The sequence below is a fragment of the Numida meleagris genome, chromosome 1 (genome assembly GCF_002078875.1).
Source record: "Numida meleagris isolate 19003 breed g44 Domestic line chromosome 1, NumMel1.0, whole genome shotgun sequence".
In the NCBI taxonomy this organism is placed as follows: domain Eukaryota; kingdom Metazoa; phylum Chordata; class Aves; order Galliformes; family Numididae; genus Numida; species Numida meleagris.
The window spans coordinates 76,032,504-76,060,376 of record NC_034409.1 but is presented as its reverse complement, the minus strand read 5'-3'; the positions used below and the strand labels follow the sequence as shown (position 1 = coordinate 76,060,376).

The 27,873-nt window shown below is 47.1% G+C and overlaps 2 protein-coding genes across 4 annotated transcripts; one reads left to right on the top strand and one right to left on the bottom strand.

Moving 5' to 3' along the window:
• VAMP1 (vesicle associated membrane protein 1) lies at window positions 636–27,600 on the bottom strand. The gene is made up of 5 exons (XM_021396681.1): window positions 27,455–27,600; window positions 26,773–26,902; window positions 25,828–25,986; window positions 25,527–25,578; window positions 636–2,772 (listed from the first exon to the last, which is right to left on the bottom strand). Coding segments are annotated over exons 1-5 (378 nt in total). The 5' UTR covers window positions 27,457–27,600; the 3' UTR covers window positions 636–2,737.
• On the top strand, window positions 11,434–20,121 carry SCNN1A (sodium channel epithelial 1 alpha subunit). 3 transcript variants are annotated; one of them, XM_021396598.1, is made up of 14 exons: window positions 11,434–11,594; window positions 11,769–12,142; window positions 12,550–12,805; window positions 13,628–13,815; window positions 14,584–14,684; window positions 15,357–15,520; window positions 15,869–15,967; window positions 16,137–16,254; window positions 16,534–16,612; window positions 16,740–16,779; window positions 16,926–16,983; window positions 17,111–17,166; window positions 17,707–17,782; window positions 17,994–18,135. In XM_021396598.1, the coding sequence occupies exons 1-13, from the start codon at window positions 11,577–11,579 to the stop codon at window positions 17,737–17,739; spliced, it is 1,584 nt and encodes a 527-aa protein (XP_021252273.1). In that variant the 5' UTR covers window positions 11,434–11,576; the 3' UTR covers window positions 17,740–17,782; window positions 17,994–18,135. The 3 variants fall into 3 exon arrangements, with proteins under 3 accessions (XP_021252273.1, XP_021252254.1, XP_021252264.1); XM_021396579.1 differs by lacking the exon at window positions 16,740–16,779 and having other exon boundaries at window positions 17,994–20,121; XM_021396589.1 differs by lacking the exon at window positions 16,740–16,779 and having other exon boundaries at window positions 11,502–11,640; window positions 17,994–20,121.

Genomic DNA, 27,873 nt, shown 5'->3' with positions numbered 1-27,873 from the left:
TTATCTCACAAGATCTTCAAATAAAGACCATTTACAGTCATTTAATGAAAACCAGTTAATGACCTCAATTAAAAGAGACATTGGTCTCTTCCAATTTAACAAAACACCAATGTCTTTGTTGTGTATGAAATGAGAGCTGGTGATTTGCCTGCCTTTTGGCCAGTAAGACAGTATAAAGCAAAGAAAAAATAATGGAAAGGTATAGGAGATGCATTAGGAGTTGCCATACTTCTTGTAAGGAGAAATATACCACAGCACTTGAATTTTACTCAGCTGCCTACTCTCTGATGCTCCCCATTTGTGACCTGAATTCTGTGACCCTGAAGGTCTCAAGCTGGATTTAAACCATAAGAAATTAGGCGTACACACTGAAGCAGAAGTAATATTGATAAACAAATCGATGTGCTTAACAACAGTATCCTTATATTTTAAATATAAAATGCTTATTACAGAAAATACCACTAAAGCCATACTGCTTTCCAAGGTCAAATGGGCAGTGGCCAAGTGACACAGGGCACCAGTGTCTGGCCACATGAATGGAATAGGAATCTGGTCATCATCTGAGCAGCTGCTAGCCAGACCAACCTGCCACAGGATATGCTGTATCATACAAATAAATATGAAATATAGGAGTATTAAACCAGTTCTTTAGGAACTTTATTTCATACAAGACATGAGATTTGTTAGGGATTTTGTCAACCTGCAAAGCATAAGATCAAGTTCTCTGCATACATGGTTACGCAGGGGCTGTGACTGTGTCGTATTGTGAATGAAGACGGGCAAAACTCCTAACGTGATACTGAAAGAGCTGTCACTGTGAACAAAGCTGAGCTCAAGATTATCTTTTCCACAGAGGTCCCCTTTGCTTAATTATTCCTCTGCTCATTCAATTTAAGCTAGCAAAATTGATACAGTGGTCTAACAACATTGGTTTAGATGCACCTTATGAACACAGCTAAATTTTGACTGGTATGCATTTCAAAGTAAATGTGCATCAACGAGAAGGCATTTGTTAAGTGTTTAAATAAACTCTGAGCTTGCTTCCACTTGGCAGCATATCATCATTCAGAGCAACTTGGGACACTGCTTCTCTGGAGCCAGACCGCAGAACAGATGCTTCGCTGAGTCAAAGCCCTTTTCTGGAATATGGCAGACACCATACATGAGTGGTCAATTGTCACCCTGACCACCAGCGTGCAGCCCTCTCCAGCCATGCAGCAGCTGCCAACACACCACTGGAATTCAGTGTTCCTGTTTTAAGGCGCCACAGCAAGGACAGGATGATCATGGGTTGCTTTTTCAACCACAGAGATGTCACTCTTGAAACATTTGAGAATGACATCTCTGAAAATATCAGGAGCCCACTCTCCCCCAGGCTGTGCGTGTCCTTACTTGTAATCACCAAGGTCATCACAGATCTGACTAGGAAGAATCCTTCTTTTGTGCCTGAAGTGTTACGATTACACAGCTCCTTACAGCGGGGAGAACTGGCCTTCATAAACCTTATCTCCACCTAGGTACCCCATGCTCAGGCTGAGAAGCTTCAAATTCCACCAGTCAGCTGCACCTCACACCCAGGCAAGAGTGGACAGTAACTCATTTGACCCTAGCGTGCAACAAGAAACAGATTTCCACAGTGACCCTGGAAAGAACACCAGCCTTCCCCACATCTCCCTGTCTTTGTCAATGAGCTGCAAGGGATCACTGTGACCCACGTGATGCGGGTGGGATGGGACAAAGCATCAGGGCAAGCATTCATGCCCTCCTGCTGTACTTGCCTTGCAGATCAGAAGCTTGATGCAGGAAGCTCCATTTCAAGAGCTTGGCATTGCAGTCCTCACAGTTCTTTTTGGGTAGCTCTGTTTGGAGAAAAGACCATCTCACAACCATACAATGGCAGCTTCTTCACAGAACTGGCCTGTAGGAACGCTGCCCTTGAGCTTTTCTCTGGAAGAGTATGAAATGCTGGTTTAAGACACATATTCACCAGCACTGTGTGTTTGCTTTTCTCAGTAACCACAGTTTTCTGCACTGATCACTTTTTCTGGCCTGACCTTCATCTGGAGCACACTGATGGAAGCAAGGATACAATAGGTTATGAATCTCTGGTAATATTTCATACACTCAGAAAGAAAAAAAGAGAGAGAGAGAGAGAGAGAGAGAGAAAGGGTTGGTCTTGCCTAATCTGAAGTTATCCGGCTCTGTTACAACCACTCCCTACCTTGTGTCCCAGAAAAAATACTGCAGATCCCCAGCTCCATTCCTTCTTTCTGCAGCAGGATGTGTCATGCTAAACCAGTCCAGCTCTTACCCACTGCAAAAACACAGTCCTGCTCTCAGGACAGCTGAAACTGCAGTTACCTCCAACACAAAGGTGGGTTCCCAATACGTCTCCTTCAATGAGTGACAAGCAGATACTGAAAATGCCAAATGTCCCTCTAGTTGAAAAATTGACTGAGGAGCTCAGAAAGCCCACCTGCAGTGGGGATGGACGGTTTCAGCCTGGTCTTTGGGACCAGCAGCAGTTGCCAGCAGTTCTTGGTGAGGTTCATGGTAGTGGTCCATCATGAGGTCCATGGTAGCCCAGGCAGTGTGGGGCTGAGTTGTGCCCAGAGGCAACAACCAACAATGAATTCTTGCAGAGTCAGGTACACGTGTGCAGACCTGAAGTGAATCTCTCACTCCCCAGCAGCAGACAGCAGAGGGATGTCCACATCTGGATGCAATGTCTGCAGCATCAGGAGCTCCTCTTATAGACTGCTCCTACAAACCCTGAAACAGGAGAAGGGAAAGGAGAGGTCTACCACCCACACCTAGGTCTCTGGTGCTGACACAAACACATCCCTCTGTCTCTGCTGCTGTCCTCTTCACTAGCAGCTGGGTCACCACAACACCCAAAGAGCCAAAAACTCTGCAAGGTGGCTCCAGTGCTACCAGGCAACAGTCATCCAAGTATGTATTCAGTCCTCAGGAGACGGACTGCAGCACACACTTTACTTTACTTAGTCTATCAGATGATAGTATGGACACAGCCTACTGGGGACATCATAAGATATCAAGTGGTGTGCCAAGCTCAGACATTCTTCCAGTTTATCCAGACTCTCTTAGACTCCATCTGCACCTACCTCTCATTTTTTCATTCATGACATCTTCATCTGAAGTCTCAAGAAGCCCCAGAACGTCCTCCACCACCTGTTTCTGGCCACTTGCAGCTCCCGGAGGAGGATCCCTGACTGAAAGGTGGCCCTGGCAATTACACAGTATGTTTCTATTCCCTTTTGCTGTCACAGTTCTGTTGCAGATGATCCCAGGACAGCATCCACCACCTGGCACCCTCAGATGCCTTCAAGAAGCAGTGGCTACTGTTGCTGTGCTCTGTTTTGTTTTTAATTGTTTGGTCCTTATCCTTTCCTTCTGTTTACTCATTCATCACCATAATCATTTTATCTCTTCCTGATTTCTCTTTCTCTAGCCTCCTCCTCTCCCTTCTCGGGGAAAGTTCAAGCCAAAGAGGAAGAACAGGGCAAATATATCATACTTCTTAGCAATACTCTCCCAGCCTGCAAACATTTTCAGGTCATGGACTTCCTGAGCGAATCTTTAAGGTCCCTTCCAACCTAAGACATTCTGTGACTCTGTGATTTTATAGTTCTATAATTCTATGAATGTGCTTTCTGTGGTTTAGTCACCTCCATGGATTGAAGCTGTCCATTTTTATCTGGTACTCCTGTAAAGTCTTTAAGAGCTGGGATCACATTTATTGCCTTCCCCTCCCCAGGTGCCACAATGAAACGAAGCATGGGTCACACAATGCTAGGAGCAGCTCAGCTATTGTAGTCTTGAGTTGCTTTAAAACGCTTGGACAAATGCCATTGCTCCTAGCAGTTGTTGTCACTGCTCTCTTCATCAGCGTGCTGATCAGCCTTTCCACAGTCACTTCAGTTTCAGGCGCATTTATAGACGAACCCCACCCTGCACAAGAATAGGTTCTGCCAGGATGATCTGTTCAGTCAATGCTGGAGCATAGATGCAGAGATTTCTGCCATGACCTTAACTTCCCCGTGGAAGTAACAGAGTTACTTTAGGGCAGCCAGAAGAAAACAATTGCAGCAGGGGTTGGTACAGGACATCAGAGCTGGGTAATAGGTCCAAATGGCAAGGTCTGCCAAAGCAGAATGGCAAGAAGTAGCTGGAGAACAACAAAAGGTAGAGAGCAGGATTTTAACAGTAGTTAAGACCATCAGGTGGCAAAAACAGGATTATGGCCCCAGGTGTTAGGATGTTGCACTGAGAGGAAGTAAGAAGTAAGAGGGAATAGCAACATTGGCTCAACAGGTTCAGCTGCTGTGGTGATGCAGAGTTACAGGAGGTGGCAGAAGGGGTTAGGGGTGGCAATGAAGACCAGTGGCACAGGGACAGTATGGAACAATAACACTGACTAGTGGTGGTTCAGAGCAATGACTGCCCTTTTTTTATTGAGTGGTGAGGCACTGCCACAAACTGCCCAGAGAAGCTGTGGTTGCCCCATCCCTGGAGATGTTCGAGGCCAAACTGGATGGGGCCCTGGGCAGCCTGACCTAGCTGGTGGTAGCCCTGCCCACAATAGGGGGGTTGGAACTGGATGATCTCTAAGGTCCGTTCCAACCCAAGCCATTCTATGATACTGTGATTCTGTGATGCTATGAAAAGCAGGGCAGTACTGGCCAACACTGATGGAGAGCTGAGAGGTCCAGATAGGGTAGACCAACAAAGACAAGGAGAGGAAAAGGAATGGAACATGACTGCAAAGAGAGGAATAGCAATAGTTCATTGTTTTAAGGGTTTGTGGATTAACTTCAGTCTGTTTGCCTCCTGTGCTCCAAACTGTCTGGTGTGAGTCATCTTCTGGGAGCTGTATAATTTGCTAGCCTATATTGCAGTGTCACTGCAAACTTTTCCACCACATTCGGGTGGGGGAGGAGGGCACAGTGTTCTTCCTTTTCCTTCATTAGTTACAATTCCATTCATCTCACTCTCCTTTCTCCACTTTCAACACCATTTTCTTTTCCCCTTTTTCAACCTCTTCTGAAGTCACGTTTGTTTAACAGTGATTTCTTTATGAATTTCTGTTTTACTCCTCTTGTTTTATACATTTATGTATATACAAACCATTCTCATTGACTCATCCTCCCATGAAACACCATCAATACCCTATTAAGTTCTTACCATAGAAGATCAATTACTTCAGCAGCCATATGTGCATAGGACCAAACCAAGAGGTGTACTGCTGTCACAGTCCTGGTTTGGCCTAGGTTCCATGAGAAGGGGGTGAAGGGACCCACAGACCCTCATCCCAGGAAAGAGGGGAGAGGGGAAGGGAAAAGGGAGGGAGATGGGCCTGGACGAAGGATAACAGCAGCAGAGAGCTAAGGAAAAGTTTAATTTACTAAATATAGTACCGGAATGTGAGATAACACAATATAATACAATATGATAGGAATTCAAGCTAATAAATCAAATAAAATGAGAAGGAGAGACTTTCCTAAACTGAAGTCCTTACTCTAACGCTGTAGGCGAAGCAACAAGGGAGCAAAGAAAGGAAGTCTTGTGACTCCCAGTCAGTTTTATCTTTCCCTCCAAATGAAAAACGGAAACGTAAAAATGAAGCCTTCTGGGAGTTGTAGTTCATTCTTCTCTTCTGAGACCAAGAGACTGGAACTATCGACAATCCACGGAACTGCAGCATTAACCCTTTAACTCCCAGTTTATTACATGATGTTATGATGTGGAACACCGATGGAAAATGATAAAATCATGACAATTGCAAATACTTTGAGACATTTCACAAGCAGTGGATTTGGATTTGGCAGGCAAAAGGCTCTAGATTCCTTGGAGAAGGAAATGGAAAAGGAAAAGGAAAAGGAAAAGGAAAAGGAAAAGGAAAAGGAAAAGGAAAAGGAAAAGGAAAAGGAAAAGGAAAAGGAAAAGGAAAAGGAAATCCTTCCCTGATCCCATGAGTTTTACTTAAGGAAAATCACTTTCTGAACAAAAATTTTGGCCAGGAGTACTATGTTCTTGATATGTGAGAAGCATCTGCCTAACTTAAACAATTTCTGTCTTGATACAGAGTTAAAAGAAGAGGTGGTTGGATGGGACAGTAACTGTAATGAAGAAATCTCACTCTTCTCAGTATTACTAGACTGAGATCTTCTAAGGTTCATGTAGCCTAGGAGGGCAGAAAACCTCTCAAGCAGTGGAATGAATCAAACCCATGTGAACTATTGAAAAGGAGATGAGAAAGGAGGCAATGTCTTCAATTTTGCCCTTTGTGGAAGGTGCGATGGCAAGTGTTTCCTCAAGCCATTTGGCTGTGAGATCTGTCCTTACTGGTAAAGGGAACAGATTTGTGGATGGGTGTCTTTAATTAAAGGCTTAATTCCCTGCGGCTTCCCTTTCTGAGGGGCATAGCTGCTTATTTTCCAGAGGCAGATCTTCAGCAGAGCAGAGCCAAGAAAGAGAAGCGACTTGTAATCTCTGGGGTGGAAGTACTGAGGAGGGCACCTGGAGAATTAAATGAGGCAGTGTCAAAACTGGAGGTAAACAAAAATGAGGTTGCCTTAATGTCAGCTTGAGTAAACCTCCAGATGGGCAGCAGCTAGCATCTGTGTCTAGCAAGCAAATCTGCTGCAGTGTGCCGTGTGCTGTGCTGTGCTCAGAGTGTAATTAAGGCACAACTGCACAATTCTTGTTGGCCGAGGAGCAGGTGTCAAGAAAAACTGGTCTGGGGTGGCTGTGTCTGCTTCAAGTTTCCAGGAACGGGCAGAAGAGATCAGAAAAGAGGTGGGGATACAGGCCTGGGGAGTCAGGTGGTTGTTATAATAGTTATATTGTTAGGGCTGGAATGAGGAAATTAAAGATTTCAGCTGAGCAGGAGAACAGGGGAAAAAAATCTCATAGAATCTCCTTCCTGATCTCCCACCCATTGATTGCCCCTCCGAACAGAGATTTCCCTGGAATTGATCTCTCAGATGGGCATTAGCCCTATCTATGCTAGTGAGAGGCAATTTTCATACGGCCATTTCCACAGTCAACACTCTTGCAATTGCATGAGATCAGTGTATTGAGCTGTCAACCCAGCTGAGCTTACATGCTACCCCAGATCTAGGAAATACACAGCAGAGAGAGAGCTGGAAATTCTATCTTCGGTGCCCAGCAATTTTCAGGTCACTGCAGCAAAGGCAGCAAGCAGCTGACTTGAGCTCATACAAAGCAGCATGGCTCAGGTAACACAGGGTCTGGGCGATGCAGCTGCTTCAGCACGCAAATGGATGCCGTCCCTTGTTCTGCAGCACAGACAACAGATGGGAGAGCAAAGGTTTTCAGCAGCCAGCTCAGATTTGTCAGCTAGGGTAGGGTGTGAGCATATACGCAGACTCTCCAGACTTCCTACCGCACTGCAACATGTGGACAGCAAAGAAAGAGGAGCCACACATTTCTTCTGGGGTTCACTCATGCTAACCTCATCCTCCTAGGAAAAGAAATGCATTTCCTTCCACACACAAGATGTTCTCAGACCTACATCATTATTTGCACGATCCCTATCGTCTCCCATCTTGCATTCTGAGAGAAGGGGATAAAGCTTACTGCTTTGCTTTTCCCACAAGGCTCCCTTCTGCATCACCAGAATGGCTCTCTGCAACCGCTCTGTTCCTACAAGGTAAAAAATAAATACATTGGAAAGGAGTCTTCTTGGGACTCATAAGTGTGGGAATGAGTATGTGGACATGCTTCTGCTGCTGTTGGTGTCAGCAATTATTTGGAACAGATACCATTGCCACCCGGCAGGCTGCACTAGTAGCAAAGAAGAAGGCACTCAGTATCCCATTAGGCTGCTCCGCAAATCCCCAAAGTTTTCTTAAAAATGATCCCGTTTAAAAATCATCACCACTCCCTCAAGTGATTCTGTGAATTCTGGGTAAATAACTCCTCCCTGAAAAGCAACGGAAATACGGAGTGTGGCCCGACATCTACCCATCTTTACCTGCTGCCAGGTTGGCATCCCATTGGCCAGAAGCTTCAGTTAAACTTGTAGCACCATCTGTGCTGCTATTCCTTGACATTTTGAGTTGCTAGTTTTAATGCAGAAATATATCATCAGCTGGAGATAATGCAGAAATAAGCCAGTAATAATTGCTGCTTCTACCCTGCGCCAGAAGGAAAAGCTTTGTCTGACACAGTCGCCTATATACATATACAAAAGAGCTAAAATGATCTAAAGGCTTTCAAGTGGTTCAAAAATTTGTTACACTTGCAATCCAAATCAATCCACGGAGATCAAGTTCTAGAAAGAGCCTTCCTTTTCCTCCCACCACAGTAGCAGCATGTTGCATAACAAGAAGTTTGTACTATTTTAAAATGCTGTGTGCATTACCGATCATTATCGCATTCCTACCTGGGCTGATAGGAGACATACCTGATAAGGAAACATTTCAAATTTGATGCCATAAAAATGATTCACGTTTACTCAGAGATTGCTCAGTAGCAATAAAAAGCGATCATGCATTCAGCTGGCAAGGATGCAATATTCAGGAGCACTGCCCTCAGCAACAGCAGGCTTCCCGTTCAGCAGAGAAGAACCTGCAGTCAGACATCCAAAGGTGAAGGATCTTCTCAGCGTAAAGCTCCTGGGATTCAAAGCTTGGTTAGAGGTCATGTATAGATGACGAATCAAAGCTTCCAAAAAGAGTTTGTAATGCCCGGAGAAAGATCATTCTTCCTAATGGAAGACTTGGACCATTCACCCTGTAACTGCTGAGGCTGAACAGGGCTGGGGATATAACGATTATTGCCAAAACCTGCTCCATCTGGCATGGCCTGCCTCAGGATCGCATTGAAGAAATACCCAGAAACCATGGACAAAGCACTCAGAAGACACTTGCAGTGAGGGAAGCTCAAGACAGAAGCATACCTAGTCCCCTACAATATCCACGTGAGTCACTCCCATGAACTGCACTGTGATTCCACCTCACAGCCTCCTGCTGCAATGACGCATGCCTAAGGACAACTGTCCTTTTTATGACTAAAAATCTTGGTCAGAAAGCAGTTGCTTGGGTGGTCCGGCTCATCCAACTTTGTGAGCTGGCAGTCACATTGCGGCACACCTGTGTGACCACAGGAACGTCAGAATTTCTCAAAGCCACGGCCAAACTGCGACATTCACATGGCTGAAATGACTGCAGGTCACCTGAGGCCGCTCAAGGCTGCTATCTGAACAGCAGCAGATAACATCTGGCAGCCCGAGCACCTCACCAGCCTGAGAGAGGGTAATGGGAAGCACTTCGATCACAGCTGACAGCAAGTGGAAACTTCAAGAGCCAACAAGGTTTTTTTTTAAAAAAAAAGTCTTTAGAAGAAAAAAAAAAGTATGACACACGGAAAAAGTCTGAAAAATAATTGCGTCTAGATCTGCCAGGTACCTTTGTCTCTCACTAACTGGATTGTGTTTCTAAGAGCAATTGCAAGATCATTTGAAGATAAGCTGAAATGCTTTTATTTATTGTGGGAATCACAGAATGCACAACTACCAGCACTGCCAAATGGGGCTTTAGCTGTTTTGTGAGTGCCACTAGCTTAAATGAGCATAAAGTGGGAATTTCGGAAACAAGATAATTTGGGGTTTGTCTGTTTGTTGTATTTTTGTATTTTAGGTTGATTGGCTGGTTAGCTGGTTTTGTATTTAAGGCATCACTCCAGTAAGACAGCTGCAGTTTTGGAGGATGACCCGTTAGCATAACTGAGTATAATTTCAGGAAATTACAATAATGCAGTCAAACAAGTTATAACCACTCTCCCCAGGAAGCTCCCAGACTATAGCTCCAGAGCTTACAGTGGTGACTGTAAAGGCTGATGCCTCTATTGCAACTGCTATACATATGTATATATTCACAGAGGTTAAGGGACACGGCTACCAGGCTGACTGACAGCGCTGCTGTACACCTTTGGGGATCCTCTGTGAGCATCCAAGTGCATAAAGCGCACAAGCAGCACAAGAGAAAAGAGCTCACATCCATCCCCTAAAAGGAAGGGCACTTCTAAGGCTCTTAAAAAACTGATTTGCAACTGGCATGTATGAACAATATTTGTTCATTCTACTCTTCCCTTCCACTCTTTGCAGTTTGTTTTTCTAATAATAATATAAGTTCGGAACAAACTGCTTGGTATAACTAAGTTTACAATGGCAGAAAAATGCTCTGCTTTGCTTACGACGTGGGATGGAGCTAGGAGAAGCTCAGGGCAGTGTCTGCAGGTTAGCAGCAAGCTGCTGCCATAGGGCTGCTCCCGGCATGCTCCACCAGCCTCAGAAGTGTGTTCCTCACCATCTTCTAGCGTGGTGTGTTGCGACATGAAGTGGCTGTGTCACCAACCAAACTGCTGCACGCTCCAGTCAGGATCAAAATCCAGGAACTGCAGTAGGCGAACTGGAACAAGGACTTGACCCGAAGGGGGTAGTCATAAAGAAAAAAGTGAAAGCCTCAGCGCTGGTTTGAGATGAAGTCATTTGGAGAAGAGTGGGAACGTGCTTCCTGAGGTACAAGGGTCGGCAGACTGCTGGGTGCATGTGGCTCTGGGTGCTCGTTTCTGTGGCCTGAGGAACCTGTGAGGCGCTGGGTATTGAGAGGCCTCTGCTTCCCAGGCGCAGCCCGGTGAGACGTGCTGCCAGCAATGCCTGGGCCAGCTCATTCTGGATGTGAGATTTCTTCATTAACGAACCAGCAAAAGCAATGTTCCCTCATGCGTATCGCCTCATCCCCACGAGCCTGCCCTGCCCCAGCACCAGCACTCACAAAAAGCTCACTCCGAATTCACCCCTTCTCCCTCAGCTTTGTGAAATCCAGTAGTTAAAGCCACACGCAAACCCCGAAGCCCTGCTGGGACGCAAGATCCCGGTGTGCCCCCACGGGAGAGCACCGTGGGGCACCACACCGACACTCCCGCTGGCACGGCCCGGCCTTGGCGGCCCCCTGGACGGGCTGAGAGCGAAGGGGGAAAGTGGCCCCGTCCCTGTGTCCTGGGGCCAGCCCTGCCAGCTCGCTTTCCACATCACCGCCGGGACGCCGTGTCCCCGACGCCGGGGGGGCGGAGGGGGGCCGCGCCGTACCCTGGGCCTCACCTGGCCGGGGCAGGGCTGCCCGGCTCCTTGCTGAGGGCACCGCGGTGGCCTCGAGCGCCCGGCGGAGTCCCGGGGGCCGCCGGGACGCGACCGCGCAGTGATCTCCGACGGCGCGGCGCCGCCAAGGTGACCCCCTCGAGCCGACCCCGGGCCCTCGGCCGCCCACGCCCGGCCGCGGACACTTGAGAGTTTAAAGAGGCTTTTCTTCGCCGGGAGCGGCCCGGGGGGGAAGGGGAAGGGAAGGAGGGGTGGGCGGGGAGAGGCTGGCAGGGCAGGAGCCGGGCGGGGTGCTGGCTCCAACTGGAAAGGAACCAGTCCCAGCCCAGCCAGGGAGCTGCGAGCGAGCCGGCAGCGCTGGGGAGAGCGAGCCCTGGGCCCTGCTCCCGGCCCGCCGCCTCCCGCCCCGACGGCGTGGGACGGCCCCGCCATGGGCACGGCGCCCCGCGTCAGTCCCGCGGGGGTCGGCGGCTGCGGGAGGGCTGCGGGCTCGGGTGGGAAGGCGGGGGGTGTCTGTCACCTGTCGGGCCCTGGTGGGATGAGGGAGGAGGGGGTGGAAGCACCGGGTTTCCGGAGCTGTGATCCTGTGGGAATCCCACCTCACTCTTAATTTCTGTTTCAGAGTGGGTCTGTGAAGGCAGGGAAGATGCCAGAAGGGGAGAAGACGAGGCAGTGCAAGCAGGAAGCGGAGCAGCAGCAGAAGGAAGATGAGCAGGAGGGCCTCATCGAATTCTATGGTTCCTACCAGGAACTCTTTCAGTTCTTCTGTAGCAACACGACCATCCACGGAGCTATCCGCCTGGTGTGCTCTAAAAAGAACAAGATGAAAACGGCCTTCTGGTCTGTCCTCTTCTTTCTCACCTTCGGCTTAATGTACTGGCAGTTTGGAATCCTCTACAGGGAGTACTTCAGCTACCCTGTCAACCTCAACCTCAACCTCAACTCGGACAGGCTAACTTTCCCTGCAGTGACGCTGTGCACACTCAACCCATACAGGTAAGAAATAGTCTCTCAGAGCTTTCAGCTGCCTTGAGCTCTGTGGGCACAGGACGGAGGCATGTATTCGTGTTCTCTTCTTGGTCCTTGACTTGTAGAAGGGCAGGTGGAAGGGAAGCTTCTCAAGAGCCTTTGCTGCCACAGGGCATTTGCAGTAAACTGCGTTCGTTTAAATTGCTCTACCTGGTGGTGTGTTAGCGGGCTGCTCTGAAAACTCTCCCAGGGCAGAAGCAGATGCACTTCCTTATCTCCTACAAGGAACAGTGGCCTCCAGCAAAGGGGCTGGACTTTCAGCTGTCAGTAGGAATGTCCTGAATGACCCTGTTAAACTCTACCGCACGTCTTACTGAGAGCTGCTCGTGTGCGTCCAGCCCTAACCCTGCAGGCTCCTCTCTCCCACTGTGTAGGTACAGTGCCATCCGGAAGAAGCTGGACGAACTGGACCAAATCACCCATCAGACACTGCTGGACCTTTATGACTATAACATGTCCCTGGCACGAAGTGACGGGTCAGCGCAGTTCTCGCGAAGGCGCACCTCGAGGAGCCTGCTCCATCATGTTCAGCGCCATCCTCTGCGGAGGCAGAAGCGGGATAACTTGGTCAGCTTGCCAGAAAACAGTCCCTCAGTGGACAAGAATGACTGGAAAATTGGCTTTGTTCTGGTGAGATCCCAAGATGTGTTCTGAGCTACCCACAACAACCCCTGTCTAGCCACTTCTGTCTTGTTAGCCTTGTGGCCATGCCCTTCCTCATATAGAGGGATTTTTGTTGCTGGCTTTTCTTGATGACAGATGAAGGTGGGGTTGAAGCCTTTTCCCAACAAATTACTGCTCCCCAGGTCCTATCCCTGTTTGTGTGGATGACTTGTCTGTGTCAGTGCCCATCTGTTCCTAGGTGAGGCAGGAAAACCTTGTCCTTCCCGAAGGCTACATCGGTCTTTCAGAGCCATTTACTAACAACAACAACAGTGTTGCTCAATATTGTTGAGGGGATGGTATTGCATGGCTGTGGGCCATGCAAAATGTGATCATGGCCATTTTTGCTCCTGGGCAATATCTTCTTTGCCCTAGGGTGTCTGTGTTTGCATTTTAAAAGGCACTGAAGGGAATCATTTGCCAGTTAACTGGAGTTCCCGCGGGGTCACCAAGTTTTTCTGGACACACCCTGCAGAGAGGGCTCCCCATGCTAGAATTTAGAGCTTCTGATTTTATACCATGTAGGTTTACATACAGTAGATCATGCTGCACACCACACTGCAATTTGCTGTCTCCTGAGTCTCACTCGGCCATGCCTATTGACCTGGTGTTTCACTTCCACTTGGGGATTACTTTCCCCTGTGCTATTGATTGGCTTTTTCCTGAGCACAGCAGTGCCACAGAGCTTTTTTTGCTCACTCTGCTTTGTTTCTATACCCTGCTGAGGGAGCACAGCCACCTCCTCTGGGACAAGACTTCCCTGACGCAGCTGCTTTTTCATTCTCACAGTGCAGTGAAAACAATGAGGATTGTTTCCATCAGACCTATTCCTCAGGAGTGGATGCAGTGCGGGAATGGTACAGCTTTCACTACATCAATATCCTGGCACAGATGCCTGATGCGAAAGACCTGGATGAGTCTGACTTTGAGAATTTCATTTATGCTTGCCGCTTCAATGAAGCAACATGTGACAAGGCGTAAGTGGTGGAAACACCCCACTGTTTATTCCTACTGACATCTGCATTTTGTGCCTGGGTTCAAGGGGAATTCAAGAAACTCACGTTAGAGAACTTCTTTCCCAAGGTGGGACTGTTCTTTGTTCAGGTCCCATCGTCTCAAGCAGTATCTTGAGTCTTTACTGTGGGTTGTGCTCACCAGGGTCAGACTTTCTGTGACCCGAAGCTATGGACCTCAGAGGATGGTTTCTCTTCTCCTGAGTTTCACGTAAATAAAATAACTATACTGCTACAAAACCCCAAGTGTGCAACGTAGAAGGCTGGTGTGCATGCTGAGGGTGATGTGCAGTGCTGAAGTGGTACATATCAGCCCCACACAAGAAGAGAAGACAGTGAAAACAGCATTGCACTTCTCTCCTGCCATTATGGCTTAGAAGCCCTACAGAGGCAATGAAATTAAAGCCATCAGAAAGGCAAGGGGTACAGAGAGCTAAGAGCTTTGTCAATATTAAGATAATGCAGTAACTGCTGATACTGCTTAAAAAAGCCATCCTGGCTATCAAATGCTAGCAGTGCAAGAAAACATATATTAAAACCTGTCTAGCTCCAGGACATTTTTTACAGCAGATTTTAATTGCTTTTCCCTGTTCAGGTTTGTTTACATAACAAACACTGCCCATCTGCTCTAAGCCCCTCTCTGTGCAGGTGGAAAAGAGAACTGTTCCTTTCAGGAAGTCCTTGGTCTCACAGGCCTTCTCACCTGTGTGAATATTTCTGTTCCCATCACAGGAATTACACCCACTTCCACCATCCCTTGTATGGGAACTGCTACACCTTCAATGACAACAGCACCAGCCTGTGGACATCTTCTCTGCCTGGGATCAATAATGGTGAGAGGCACTTTCGGCTTAGCTGTTTTCCCCACAGAGAGTGTCTGGAAGGCTGGAGGAGTTACAGGCAGCCAGTAGTGGTGGTAGATTGCAGCTCTGCTCTGTCTCATCCCAACTCTGCTTTGACCCATGTGGAGGTGGCTGTGTCGTGGACATGGCTGTCCTTCACTGCTGTCCTGCTGAACTCTCCTTCCCATCAGTGCCTGATCCTTACGTTCATTGCTCCCTCTGGACTTTCACTGTCTGCTCCTGAAGTCTGTTGAGTTCTAGTGCTGTCCTCCTGAGAGTTTGGTCTTGACCTCCTCCTTTGGCACTTACCATTTCGAGCAGCTGATCCATGCGTGTTCCTAACCTCCCTGAAGCCCATCTAGGGCCAATCTTCAATCTTTCGTTCAATTCCAATTCTCTCTGTGAAATCTCTCTACATTCCCAGATCTGTCTTTTCTAAGTCTCAATTAAGAAATCTAGTTTTCTCTGGCCTCTCCTGGAGCCTCCAGCCTTGACTCTGGCCTCCCTTCAGCCACCTTCCCATTTCCACTCAGCTGAGGTTCAGCCCTGGTTGACATTTCTCTCCCTTTACTTCTTCTTGATCCAGATGTAACCATTCTGCTCTCTGTCCTTCCCCATATGATGGCCACCTGTGACATCCCTTGTTTTCTGGCATATCCTCAGGCCTCTCTCTGGTGGTGCGCACCGAGCAGAATGATTTCATCCCTCTGTTGTCAACTGTAACTGGAGCCAGGGTCATGGTCCACGATCAGAATGAGCCAGCCTTCATGGATGATGGGGGTTTCAATGTGCGTCCAGGTATTGAGACCTCCATCAGCATGAGGAAGGTGAGGCAGCAGCGGCAGGGTTAAGAGCTGAGGATATGGGACTTCAGTGTGAAAGGTGTAACTTGGTGGATAGATACAGATGGGTTGTCATGGACTGAAGGTATTAAAGGGAGAGGATTAATCATCTGGAATGAAGGGGGGCGGGGAAGAGCAGCAGTTTACCAGACTGGATGATAAACATTTGGTTGCAATTCATAAGAGAACAATGAAACAGGGGAAAGCAGGGGGAGCTGGCATCCAGAGGTAAGCATAAGGAGCAGGTAGTGATGAAAGCAGTGGGTGGCACAGAAACGTAGAGTGGGGACAACAAAGTGCTAGTTGTTTTGTGAAATGACTTTGATATTCTAGGAGATGACTGTGCGTCTTGGGGGCAGTTACAGCGACTGTACAGAGGATGGCAGTGATGTGCCAGTGCAAAATCTGTACTCATCTCGCTACACTGAACAGGTAACTTGTGATCACTGGTTCCCCGCCGGCTTCTTTCCCGGCTTTCCTGGAATGCTTCGGTCCCCTAACAGTCATGCTTGTCCACGGGCAATGTTAATAGGATAATGTGATACAGGGTGTAATGGCTTTGGCTTCCCTGTTCAAACTTTTCCACATCATGTGCTCCCAGGTCTGCATTCGTTCCTGCTTTCAGCTCAACATGGTAAAGCGCTGCTTCTGTGCATATTATTTTTATCCCTTACCCGACGGAGCAGAGTATTGTGACTACACAAAGCACGTCGCTTGGGGTAAGTACTTACAGGAGAGGATTTATATTATAAATATTATATAGTAAACCTCATGCCCATCTGAACCTGTTCGTCCCACTTCATGTCCCAGTAACTCCCCATTGTTTTAAGTGAGGCATTCTGGTATGGGACATCCAAAGAGTGTCTACTCTTCTCTGGGATGGTTAGTCCCTCTAAGCTTGTGGAAGGAACCCTCTGGATTCCCCCCACTGTTGCACATTACTTTATTTTCGTATAGATACTGTGAGCTTATCTGGATTTACTTTCTCTGCTGCTCAGGCTACTGCTATTACAAACTCCTTGCTGAATTCAAAGCTGATGTGCTGGGCTGCTTCCGCAAATGTCGGAAACCTTGCAAGTAAGTTTGTTTGTAAGTTACACTGGGAACTCTCTATTCCTAGGGATGTTGGAAAGCATTCACTGACCAGGGCAAAAGCTTGAGCCACTAGCTGAAATGCAGACCTAAATGATATTTCTCCCATCAGGAAGACAAAATGGCTGAGGAGCATCAGTGTCGGCTCTGGGGTGAGCTCCTGAAGACTGTGCAGAAGCTCAGTGGGAAGTGGGCACAACTTCAACATGGGAGGGAGTTTCCAGGTGTGCCTGGGGACTGAGACCTGGCCTCATGGCTCTGACCACTTCAGCAGCTAACGCACACTCTTGTCTTACAGAATGACAGAATACCAGCTCTCAGCTGGATACTCTCGCTGGCCTTCTGCTGTCTCAGAGGTAAGGAGGTAATGTCCTGGCTCCACAGAACTGCCCTGAACTCTGGTTCAATCCTCCCTCAACTGGTTCTAAATATACAAGAGGTGACTGCAGTCATGTAACATAATGTATTGCACTTTCATTTCAGGATTGGGTTTTCTACATGCTTTCACAACAGAACAAATACAATATAACATCCAAGAGGTGAGAGACCATTTACAGAGGTTTTACAAAAACCGGAAGTAGTCCATGTGGAAAAAGGGTGAATGGGGTGGTCAGAGTTCAGATTAAATCACTGATGGTGGATGGACCTGGGGACAAGGGCAGTGGACTTGAGTCAGCAGACTGAAACTGAGACTTCAACAAAGACTGGGAATCCAAGTGAAGACTTTCACAGGATTAACTGCTAATCTGAAGACAGTAAGCCAAAGGCTGCTGCCATGTGATTCAGAGTCACAGTGAGGGCCACTGAAAGAGCAGAAAGGGAGAGTGATGCAGGAGTTGGCACTTACTAACTTAGGACACCACAAATGCTGGAGTTCACAGAGCAGTCTCAGAAGTGCAGAATAGGTCCCTCAGATTTTCATGCAAACTGAGGGAACTCTGGAGATGGAGGAAAGCTTCTAGGTGGTATACATGTAAGGAGGACAGGAAGCAGAAGGAGACAGAGAAGAAAGCTAAGCTTAGTGAAGAAATGAGAGGACTGCAGATTTAGCAACGCTCATACCCATTTTTTGCTGACAGGAATGGAGTTGCAAAAGTGAATATCTTTTTTGAGGAATGGAACTACAAGACCAATGGGGAGTCACCAGCCTTTACAGTACGTACTTTACCACATCCACCCTTTACAGCACCATGTCCCTCTGTGAGGCAGCTATTCATTCCAGCAGCACTGCTGACTCCCAAGTCTTTTCCTGTGAAAGGTGGGAAGAACTCCCCAGTGCCATGATGGCACTAGAAATGGGAACAGGTGGAGAAAGCAAAAGGCTCCAACAAGCAGTCTCATCACTGCCTATTTCCTTCTCTTGCAGGTAGTGACTCTCTTGTCCCAGCTTGGGAATCAGTGGAGTCTCTGGTTTGGATCCTCTGTCCTATCCGTGATGGAGCTTGCAGAGCTGATTCTGGATTTCATTGTCATCACTTTCATCCTGGCCTTCCGCTGGTTCCGCTCCAAGCGGTGGCACTCCTCCCCAGCACCCCCTCCAAATAGCCACGATAACACCGCCTTCCAAGACGAGGCATCAGGACTTGGTGCTCCACACCGCTTCACTGTTGAGGCTGTAGTGACCACACTGCCATCTTACAACAGCCTGGAACCATGCGCACCAAGCAAGGATGGTGAGATGGGACATGAGTGAGGCAGCAGTTTATCTCACAATTCAGTTAGATGGCAGTCAGAGCAGAAGCTGTATGCTTTCTCTGTGGGACCTAGCTTTCTTTCTTTTTAGGACGCTCTGCCTGGATCATAGCGGAACACTGTACTGTGGTTGGCCTAGGTTAATTGCTTTTACTATCATATGAATTCTTCAGTCTTGTAAAACACTACTGCTCTTGGGATCACCAGGGATGAGAGTCAATCCAGTATTTGCAAAGGGGAGATGTCAACTTGGCTTCCTTATAGTTCTTACATGTGCACGTGTTTTTTCCTCTGCAACAAAGATGCTGCTGCAGTCCTCATCTGCTGTTAATTAAAGAGGTTTGGCAGGTGTGACTGGCCTTCTCAGTGGTATGACAAGGGACCAAAATGGAGTTTCAGCAGGGGTGTAAGTCTCTCAACAGGCCAAGCCTTAAACTTCCTCTAAGGTTGGAAACTGTTTGCTCTTCCCTACTTCTTAACAGCCAGCTCTGATCTCTAGACCAAGCTGCACATACCGCCTTCTCTCAGAGGAGAGGCTGCCTGTATATTCTCCAGAGCTACTGCCAGTCTCAGTCCATATGGTTCACAGTAGCCAAGGAAGATGGTTGAGGTTTGTGGCTGTTCTCAGATCAGGACAAAAAAGCAGCTCACAGTGCATTGGTAGAGCTTAGCAGTATAACAATCTCCTTCCCAGTGATACACCATACATATATAGATTCAGCCATTTGTCTGCCAGAGGGTTCAGGATGAACTGAACTCTACATTTTGCTCAGCCCAGAGTGGGCCCTCTTACTCAGCTAAGGATTATAAAACAGAACTGCTACAGGCTTTAATCTAAGATGATTTCAGGGAAAGCTTTGGCCTGATCAAAAGGACCACACAGACAGACCTCTAGAAGAGGACTGTCTCCTCAGTTTAAGGAACTATTTAGGGATCTCAGCATAAAAGCATACACCTTATCTCTTGCAGAAAGCTTGCCTTCTACAACATCATAGCCTTCCACTGGCAATAGTGTTTACACAGCAATTTATGTGATGTCAAAGAGAGCAAGGGTGACGTCCTTAACAAACAGGAATATCCACTTAACTGGACACAGATACCAGAATTAAAGCATACAGTTTTGACAGATCCATGTACATAATCATACTGCAAACAGCCCCCTCTTCTGAATTTAGAAACTAGTCAAAGAAAAACTTAGATACTTTAAAAATTTAAGGTAGGTGGCCCACACTTGGAAACCTGCAGAACTTCACTACAAATATGTATTTGTTGCCTAGTTCTCCCCATGGATTTTAAACATGCCTGTTGTACCGCTGTTGCCTTGATTACTTAAGTGCAATTCTCACTTCCTAGCAGAATGATTTTATTCCTCACAGGCATGAACACGATACTCAAATCTTAGTTTTTCAAACTTCATCCCAGTGCTCTGCTGATCCTTTCTGTTTGAGGGAAGAAATGCTGTTTTTCTACTGGGAATAGAAGCGAGCAATTGGCAGGGTGAGGTCAAAGGGCATTAGCTGTCATTGGCATCCTTGTTCTTCAGATTGACAGGAGGGAGAGCCCTGCAACCATGGGCACTTAGAGGCATGGGTACTGAGAAGCCTCCATTGTAAAAAAAAAAAAAAAAAAAACTTCTACAAGTGTTTAAAAGAAAAACAAAACACTAAAACACCCACCGTAAAGTTGACTCAATACAGGGATTTTTCTGCAAAAACATGCTGGCTAAGAAGCAAAGTTAAGAGCTAGATTAGTGACTAAAACAAAAAAAATACTTGAATGACAATTAAAGCAGTCAGAAAGATCATTGTAGAATGATCAAAAGGTAAGAAGTTAGAATGCTGCACCTGCAGCCCAGTTCCTGATCATAAATTCAGTATTACTGACTGATGCTTCAGGAAGCCACTGGTACATCTATGAGCAAAAATGTGATACTGGACTCACTGCCAGTTGTTTTTACAAAGCCACCTCCAAATTAAGAAAAGAAAGATCAGGAGCATCAAGTGCAACACATAAAGCAGTCTGTGTATCAGAAATGTATAATGATTCATACACTGAGTCTGATCTTTCTAGATTATCTAAAAACTAAAGCATGAGTCCTCACGTGATACAGTACCTTGGGATAACCATAACATTGATGCAACCCACTGCATCATGCATAATTTAGCAATTAAATAAAGATTAATCAGAGGCAATAACTACTTGAAAGATACTTAAGGTCTCTTCAAATATAACTATAGAAGAAAGAGATATATTCCCTAGAGGAAGCTTGTACCATATCATCTCTTCTGCAGAAGTGGTGAAACTTAAAATATGAGCTTTGACTGATGAGTAAAAGTAATAGGTATAAATCCAGAACTAAAGGCCTGTACAAACATGAAGTTGCTATACAGGTCGGCAACTGGATTAGCTGTACCTGTCCAAAGGATTAGTGCAAAAATTGCCACTGTGTAAGAGATCAGGTGATCCTCACAAGAAGATCCCTATGCTTGCTATAAGCAGACAATGCCACAAATTATCAACTCATCAAATGCACAGCAAATTTGGTCTGGCTGATAAGAGGTGGGTCCGCAGTAGTCTTGGCATGAATGTAGAAAGTTGAGCATTTCACTGAGTATATGAAATACTAGAGAAAAGGCAAGAAAGCATGCATTCAGAGATATTCACTGGACAACAAGAAGAAAGGCTTCAACTTTCAGTGCTGTGAATTTGTACACAGGATAAAGTTATCAGTCAATTACATTAGCAGTATAGTGCAGTTACTTGGAGGACATGGAAAATGCACAAGGAACACAGTGGAGAAAGGGAAGTGATCTTTTTGGACCAGGAACACATCATCCCAGGAAAGGCACAGAATTAGGAAAAAGTGCCTAAAGGGGAAGGAAGGTGCAGGAGGAGAAAGTATATTGTGGATGTGTTGGAGCATGAAGTAAGAATGCTGCTGAAATAAGGAAGAGGGATTTGAACTCTTGGGATGAGGAGGAGCTGAGACAGGGTATAAAGGACCCAAACGTCTGTAGGACTGTGATAGTAGCAAAAATTTGCAAGCTGACAAAAGCATTTGAATGTCATGATACAGGAAAAAAAAAAGGACTGGGAAATTTAAGGACACTTTAATTGTTTTGATGGCTTCAGACAAACCAAGAGGTCCTGAGAAGCTCTAAGAAAGATGAGAGTGTAGTAGGAGCAGGGAAATTGAAAGTGATATCAGAAGGACAGGAAGAACAGGTCAACCCTCCAGCAAAAAAGGTTTGAGAATGTGAGGGTGTGGGATTGGTGTAAGACAAAACCAGGAGACAACAAAACGAGAGAAGGTCCCCATACACTGGTGGAAAATGTTACAGGACAATTCAGAGCACCCAAAGAGATCTGAATGAGGAGAGTAGCTGGAGTGAGGAGATGAGACAGGGAACTATGAACACACGTGACAGAAGCAGGGGTAAGGATAAGGGAGACAGCAACATCTGGGGTGGAGAAAGAGTTACCGGGGAGTTTTCAACATAAGTATTATGCCTGGACAAAGGGAAGTTTGAAGAAAGGACAGCTGACCAGTTTTGGAGAGTGAGCACACAAGTCTCCAGCTTTAGCTAGGGACTTCAAGACTATGTCATCAATGGAATGGAAACTTCATGTGTTTTGAGAATAAAATCCTTCCTGCCCAACCAAAAAACAGGACAGAACTAATCAGAAAACACAGCTTGGTTCTGTAGGCCTGATCTGTACTGACATTTGGACCGTATGTGCTACTTCAACTCACTGGTCAGTCCAGAATCCCTCCTCTTCCAAAAGTGCTTTCATTTTTGAGATAATTAGCCTAGCAGCCCTGCTTCAGTTTCACCATTGCACATAGATCATTCTGATAGGATTGCAATAAAGTTGAGCCTGGACAAATACTGTGACCAAAATGTTTTGATCCACAAGCTGCGGGGAGGATTGTTTACAATTTCAAGATTGTAATATCAAGTGCAGATAAATGCACAGGTATCTCATTTTAAAGCAAGTTCAGTCCATTTCTTTTTAATGAGTTTCAAGTGTACAAGTGAAGCAAAACAAGGGGGTACTTACCTTAATTCCAGCCATGCTCCAATATATGCTGTGAATACATGCTACTTCGGGAGATCTTCATTCAGATCCTGAATATACCCCCAAAACCATACATCCCAACCTCAGTGAAAAATTACTTTCCAAATTTAAGGACCTGAAAGTAGGTCACTGAAACCCAAAGGCAATGCAGCCTGAGGAGTTAGGCTACCAGCAACACACTCATTCAGGGAATCACCTCCCCATGCATAACAAAATGGCTAGACACGGTGGCTGGAAGTAGAATTAGCTTGAGGAGCCTCTCATCAGCACGCCTTGTTACAGACTTACCACTGAGTCAGTCACACATACAGTTCCTATTCCGCTGCAACCAGCACCATGGCAACAGGAGACTGCTCAGTGCTTTGAGGGATAGAACTTCGGTCACTGTATATGGTACTGAAGTGACAATAAAAACAACGTGTTCTTTAAAAGCAGTGTGTGATCCCAGCCCTTCCCCACCCACTAACAGACCAGACAGACTCAGTAAGGTGATGAATTGTGTTTCTTTGAGACTGTTTAAAGTACATGAGCTGATTACTACAACATGCCAGAGATTACAGTTGTGTTTATAGAGGAAGGAAATAAATTGCACGTGCGTAATTGGCTGTTATGCTGCAGACAGTAGAGTCCCTTGCTCTTACTCAGAGGGCCTTGGTAATTTTTTTTTTTCGCCCATGCATAGAGACACAAAGGAGGGGAAAGGTAGCAGAAGAGACAGCAACATACAACATCCAAGAGAAAGAAATGGAAGAGACAGCCTAAGGGGACCGTAGCCCCCAGAGGAATAGGAGGAATGGGGCACCAACGGCTTTGTTTAGAAAAGTTCAAGAGAACTGCTGGTCTGGGGGCCTCAAGCTTATATGCCCACCCCCTAGAATGATAGCCGTAAGTAGTACAAAGCAGACCCTGGCTCCTCTTCAGCAGATGCACTTCTGACCGTCCATCACATCTCAGTTCCACAGGAAATTAGGGAAGTGCTCAGGGGACGAGGGCTGCTTCACTCCAGATCTTCAACTCTGCCCTCACCCAAGGTGGAGAGGGATGGAATTGCAGGGAGATGAACTCAGCGCAAATGAAATGCTGGGGCATGGAAGTGAGCGTGCAAAACCTAGCCCCTTCCCAGACAACCAGTGAGGAAGAAAGGGGCTTCCCCAGCGCACTCAATGCAACAAAATGCATCTGCTCCTCCCATCTTTTGTACTTCCATCTGGGAATGCCAGTGATGTTTTTCCCTACATCCTCTTAAGCCTAGACAGATCTCCATGTCTGAGGTAGAGTTTCCTCAACTAGAGAATTGTCCTCTTTACAGTCTAGATTATGGGCTACAGCTCAGCTTGTAAAAAAAAAACCACACACTCAAAAAAACTGCAGAAACTATGGGACAGGACAGCTCATTTAACCCCTCGTTTGACAACATATTTGAGCAATTCACAGCTCTTGTTCCTTTTGAAAGAGGAAAGCATGGGAGACTGCTTAGAGAAAACCATGACATTCCACACTGCAAGTTTATTTACAGCAGAGACCACTTCAAATCAAGCTCAAGAGAACCCGTAGCAAGTAGGAAGATTTTAGTTTGATCTAGAGATCTACGCTGCCAAACAGGGGCAACTAATGTCACTTTGCAATATCTATGCCAGAGCAGCATTTCCCTTTGAATTCCTAGGCAATCACTTCAAATATTTTCTAACTCCCGCTTAAAGTTAGGGGTTTTGTGGTTGGAGAAGTAGAACAGGTATTCTTAAAAATCTGTGTGACTCACACTCATGTAGAGTACATCCAATTTCCTTCACCTTCATCTATTATGCAGTGGGCTTCCTTTGCCATTCAGCATGGTAACACTGGAAAGCACAACTTATATTCTCTTTCCTGCCACTAACCCCAACATCTTCCAGAAAGCTACAAGACAGTAGAAAGCTGTAAGGTCCTGGCTTATGTCTGCATAGATGAAAGGAATATTTGATGTACATACACCACACTCCTTGCTGTTGGTGATTTATTCCTTCTGGCAGTAGATTTTACGACCACACGGGCACTTTAGACAATGACAAAACTCCTTTCAATCAACACTGAGTTTGTTGCACTTCACTGAGGAAATCACGTCAACTCTCTTTTATTATAACTGAAATGTCCACATTCAAAGAGCAAGTCGACTTACAATAACAGGCAGAATAAATCATTTCCTTAAGAGCTCATCTCTGCATGGCTAGAGAAATCTAGATGGCTGTCTAGCTCAGTCAGATGGATCATAGTCACTGACCAGCACAAACTAGCCTTCATTTCAGCAATTAAAAGTTTACATCATGTTGCCACTCTTTATGCAGTACACAAGAATCTCACATAATGAAGTCCTGCATCCCCAAAGGCACTACATTAAGGCATTCTTAATTTGCTAGAGTCCACACAGGCACTAATTGAACAAGTTTATACCCCCAAATAAGCCACAAATTCCCTGCAGAAGAACAGGAGCAATAGCTACCCCTTCCTCCTCTGCTTCCTATTCCTCTCAGCTCAGATGACCCTCTCTTAAGCAGCAGCTGTTGGGAAGTCTAACCCATGATCAGTAGAGCGCTTCATAATCTTAAAAAAAGATGACAAATCAGACCCAATAAAGTAATTAATGAAGAAGCTAGGTGGAAGGGAAGGGAAGATTCAGAGGCAAGAAGAGACAGGCAAGGTGACAGGGGACAGCAGGTTGCAGACTGAAGGGGCTACATTCAAGTAAAAAAGTAGACTGGACACAAAGCAAGAGGAAAAAAAAGGAAAGAACAGAAGGGCAAGTTACACCAAAGGTTCCCCAGAGACCTCCAAATCCCCCACCAGGAAAGGGGCTTGCAAACCCACCCACTTCAAGGTAACTATCCCTCATATTTACAGGTTTATTTGACCTGGCAACAAAACGTCTCATTTCTACACTGATAGCCACCCCCACTTCCTTTCCTTGCTCTGTGAAGCATACTATTTCCACGGTAACTGTGGAAGTTCCAACACTAGCACTTCCCTTTTCCAAGGAAAGAAGTTACCACTTATGCAAACAAGACCCTCCAGATGATAAACCAAAAAGCAAAAGTTTAAAGTACTCAGGATTTAGGGCTTCTTCACCTGTGATCCTGGGCTTTTCAGTACTTACTTACAATCACCACCACCACAATGGCACAAATCACTCCCATCATGATCATCATCTAGAAAGAGAGATTGTCAGATAGTAATACTCAGAACAGTTTGGCAAGTTCTCAGCTTCCACTACAACCAGGGAATATAAGGCAGATTCTGAAGGCAGCTGAGGCCTCAAAGACATTCCGCAGTTAAATAATCATAAGCATTTGAAACAGTTATAATAGTTACTATGCCCCAACTGCCCTCAGAAAGCCCTGAAGAAAACTAATCAAATTTCCTTCTAATGAAAGAATTGATGGCACTAGGCAACTCACCTTACAGTTCTTCCACCAGTACTTCCTTTTGAGTTTTGCTGCACTACTTTCAAATACTGAGGCACCAGCCTGGAGTGCATCTGCCCGGTCATCAAGCTCTGACAGTTTCTGGTCTCGTTCCAGTACCTTGTCTACATTTACACGCATTATATCAACCACCTGCAGAAGGAAAAACGGTATAGTAGTCGTATTGGTAAGTAGGGTTGAAAGCATAAGTGCAGCAACACAGCCAAAAGTTAATGCTGATATACTAACAAGTAAAAGCCAAGGAATAATGATGAGGGTAAAAAACAGCTTTCAGGTCATTACCTACTTAGAAATGGGAAAAGATGCTAGCGCTCCACTAAAGCATCATTTCAATTATAATTAAACTACTTTCGCAGCACGCTGCTCTCATTTGTTTTTGAAAGTTCTCAAGTCCATCAAGATTACATCAATCCCTTTCACAACAGCAATCATATGCTCAATGGAAGATAGCTGCAAAGGCAACTTAGAGCTACGTGTTGCTGCCCCAACGAGGCATAAAGGAGTTACTGCATGTCAGCAGCAACCAACTCTGCGAAGTCAGGTAAGGTTCACATTTTACATTGAGCCCACACTCTGACTGTTCACCTGAAGCACCTGGCAAGGATTAACTGTCGTTCTGGATCCCGCAGAGGTTTATTTCCATGACAGACACATTATATGAAGTACAAGAAATCTAGCAGGTCTGCTCCTCAGATGTCAGAACCAGAATTATGCAGCTTTTAAATATAAAGCTTTTTCATCTCTTCTCCAGCCCGTTTACAGATCAGTCATCGTGCATGTATTAATTACTAGTGCCTCTCCAGTATCTGTATTCCAAAAGCATCCACCTCTTCAGCAACGCACACTTATCAAGAGCATCACTGCAGCAGAGCAGCGCAAGTGCCCATACAGCCCAAGGGAAGCAGCACAGCTACTGACCTCCTCCACTTGGGCCTGCGTCTGCTGCAGCCGACGGTTACTGCTGAGATTGGGGGGCGGCCCCGGGGGGCCCCCGGCAGGGGGTCCCCCTTCTGGGGCCCCAGGAGCAGGCTGCTGAGCTGGTTCAGACCTACGGGAACACACAAGGGCAGAGAGAAAATAACATCAGACCCTCAGCTGCCAAAGGACAGACGCCCACCCCGAGCTACCTGAGCTGACGGTGAGAGCAGGCAGCCGCCCCCGGGGCCCACAGCCTCCCTTAGCTGCCTCCGAAGCGGCTGCAGGCAGCTTGCGGGTCGGGCCGCGCTGGCACTGCGCCCTGCCAGCTCCCGGGAAGGGGACGGAGGTGACCGGGAGGCGGGTCGCAGGGAGCCGCAGGCGTCGGGAGAGGGGCGACGGAACCGGGCCCGACCAGCAGGGAGCCTGGACGGGGGCTGCGCCGAAGGGACAGGGCCCCGCGCACCCTCTCGCGCTGCGGGCGGGCAGAGGGAGCGCCCCGGCCGAGGGGTGGCGGTGCGCATAGCCCGGCCAGTGCTGCAATGCGCCACTCTCCGTGCCGCCGCCGGGCAGGCCGCCGGCCCCGCGCTCGCCCACTCGCTGTCCCAACCCTCAAGGCCCCCCCCCTCTCACGGCCGCCCCATCTCCAGCCTCCACCGCAGCCTCCCGCCCCGCGGGCACTCACATCCCCCAACCGGCACCGAGCAGGACCACCGCGCACAACGCTGACAGGAGCAGCCCACGCCAACTGCCCCCTCAATTATAGCGGCTGAGGCCCCGCCCACAGAGCCGGCAGCCAGTCAGAAGTAGCCACAGGAGGGACTCGCCGAGACCAGCGAATCAGCACCGCCCTCTCCTCCTCCGAAGCCAATCAGCGCGCCTCGGCTCTGCGGGAGCGAGGCGCCCTGTGAGGACGGCCGTTTCCCCAAGTCCCGCCCCTCCCTGTCCCCGGACTTCCCAGGAATGAGCCCCGTCCCCGCTTGGCACCGCCCAATCGGAGCCGGGCTCAGCCCCGCAAGAGCCCTCCGCGCGCGGGTGCTGCAGCAATCAGGGAATGGTGCAGCTGGCCTGCTGCCGCCGTGGAGGAAAAGCTGAATGAGGCCC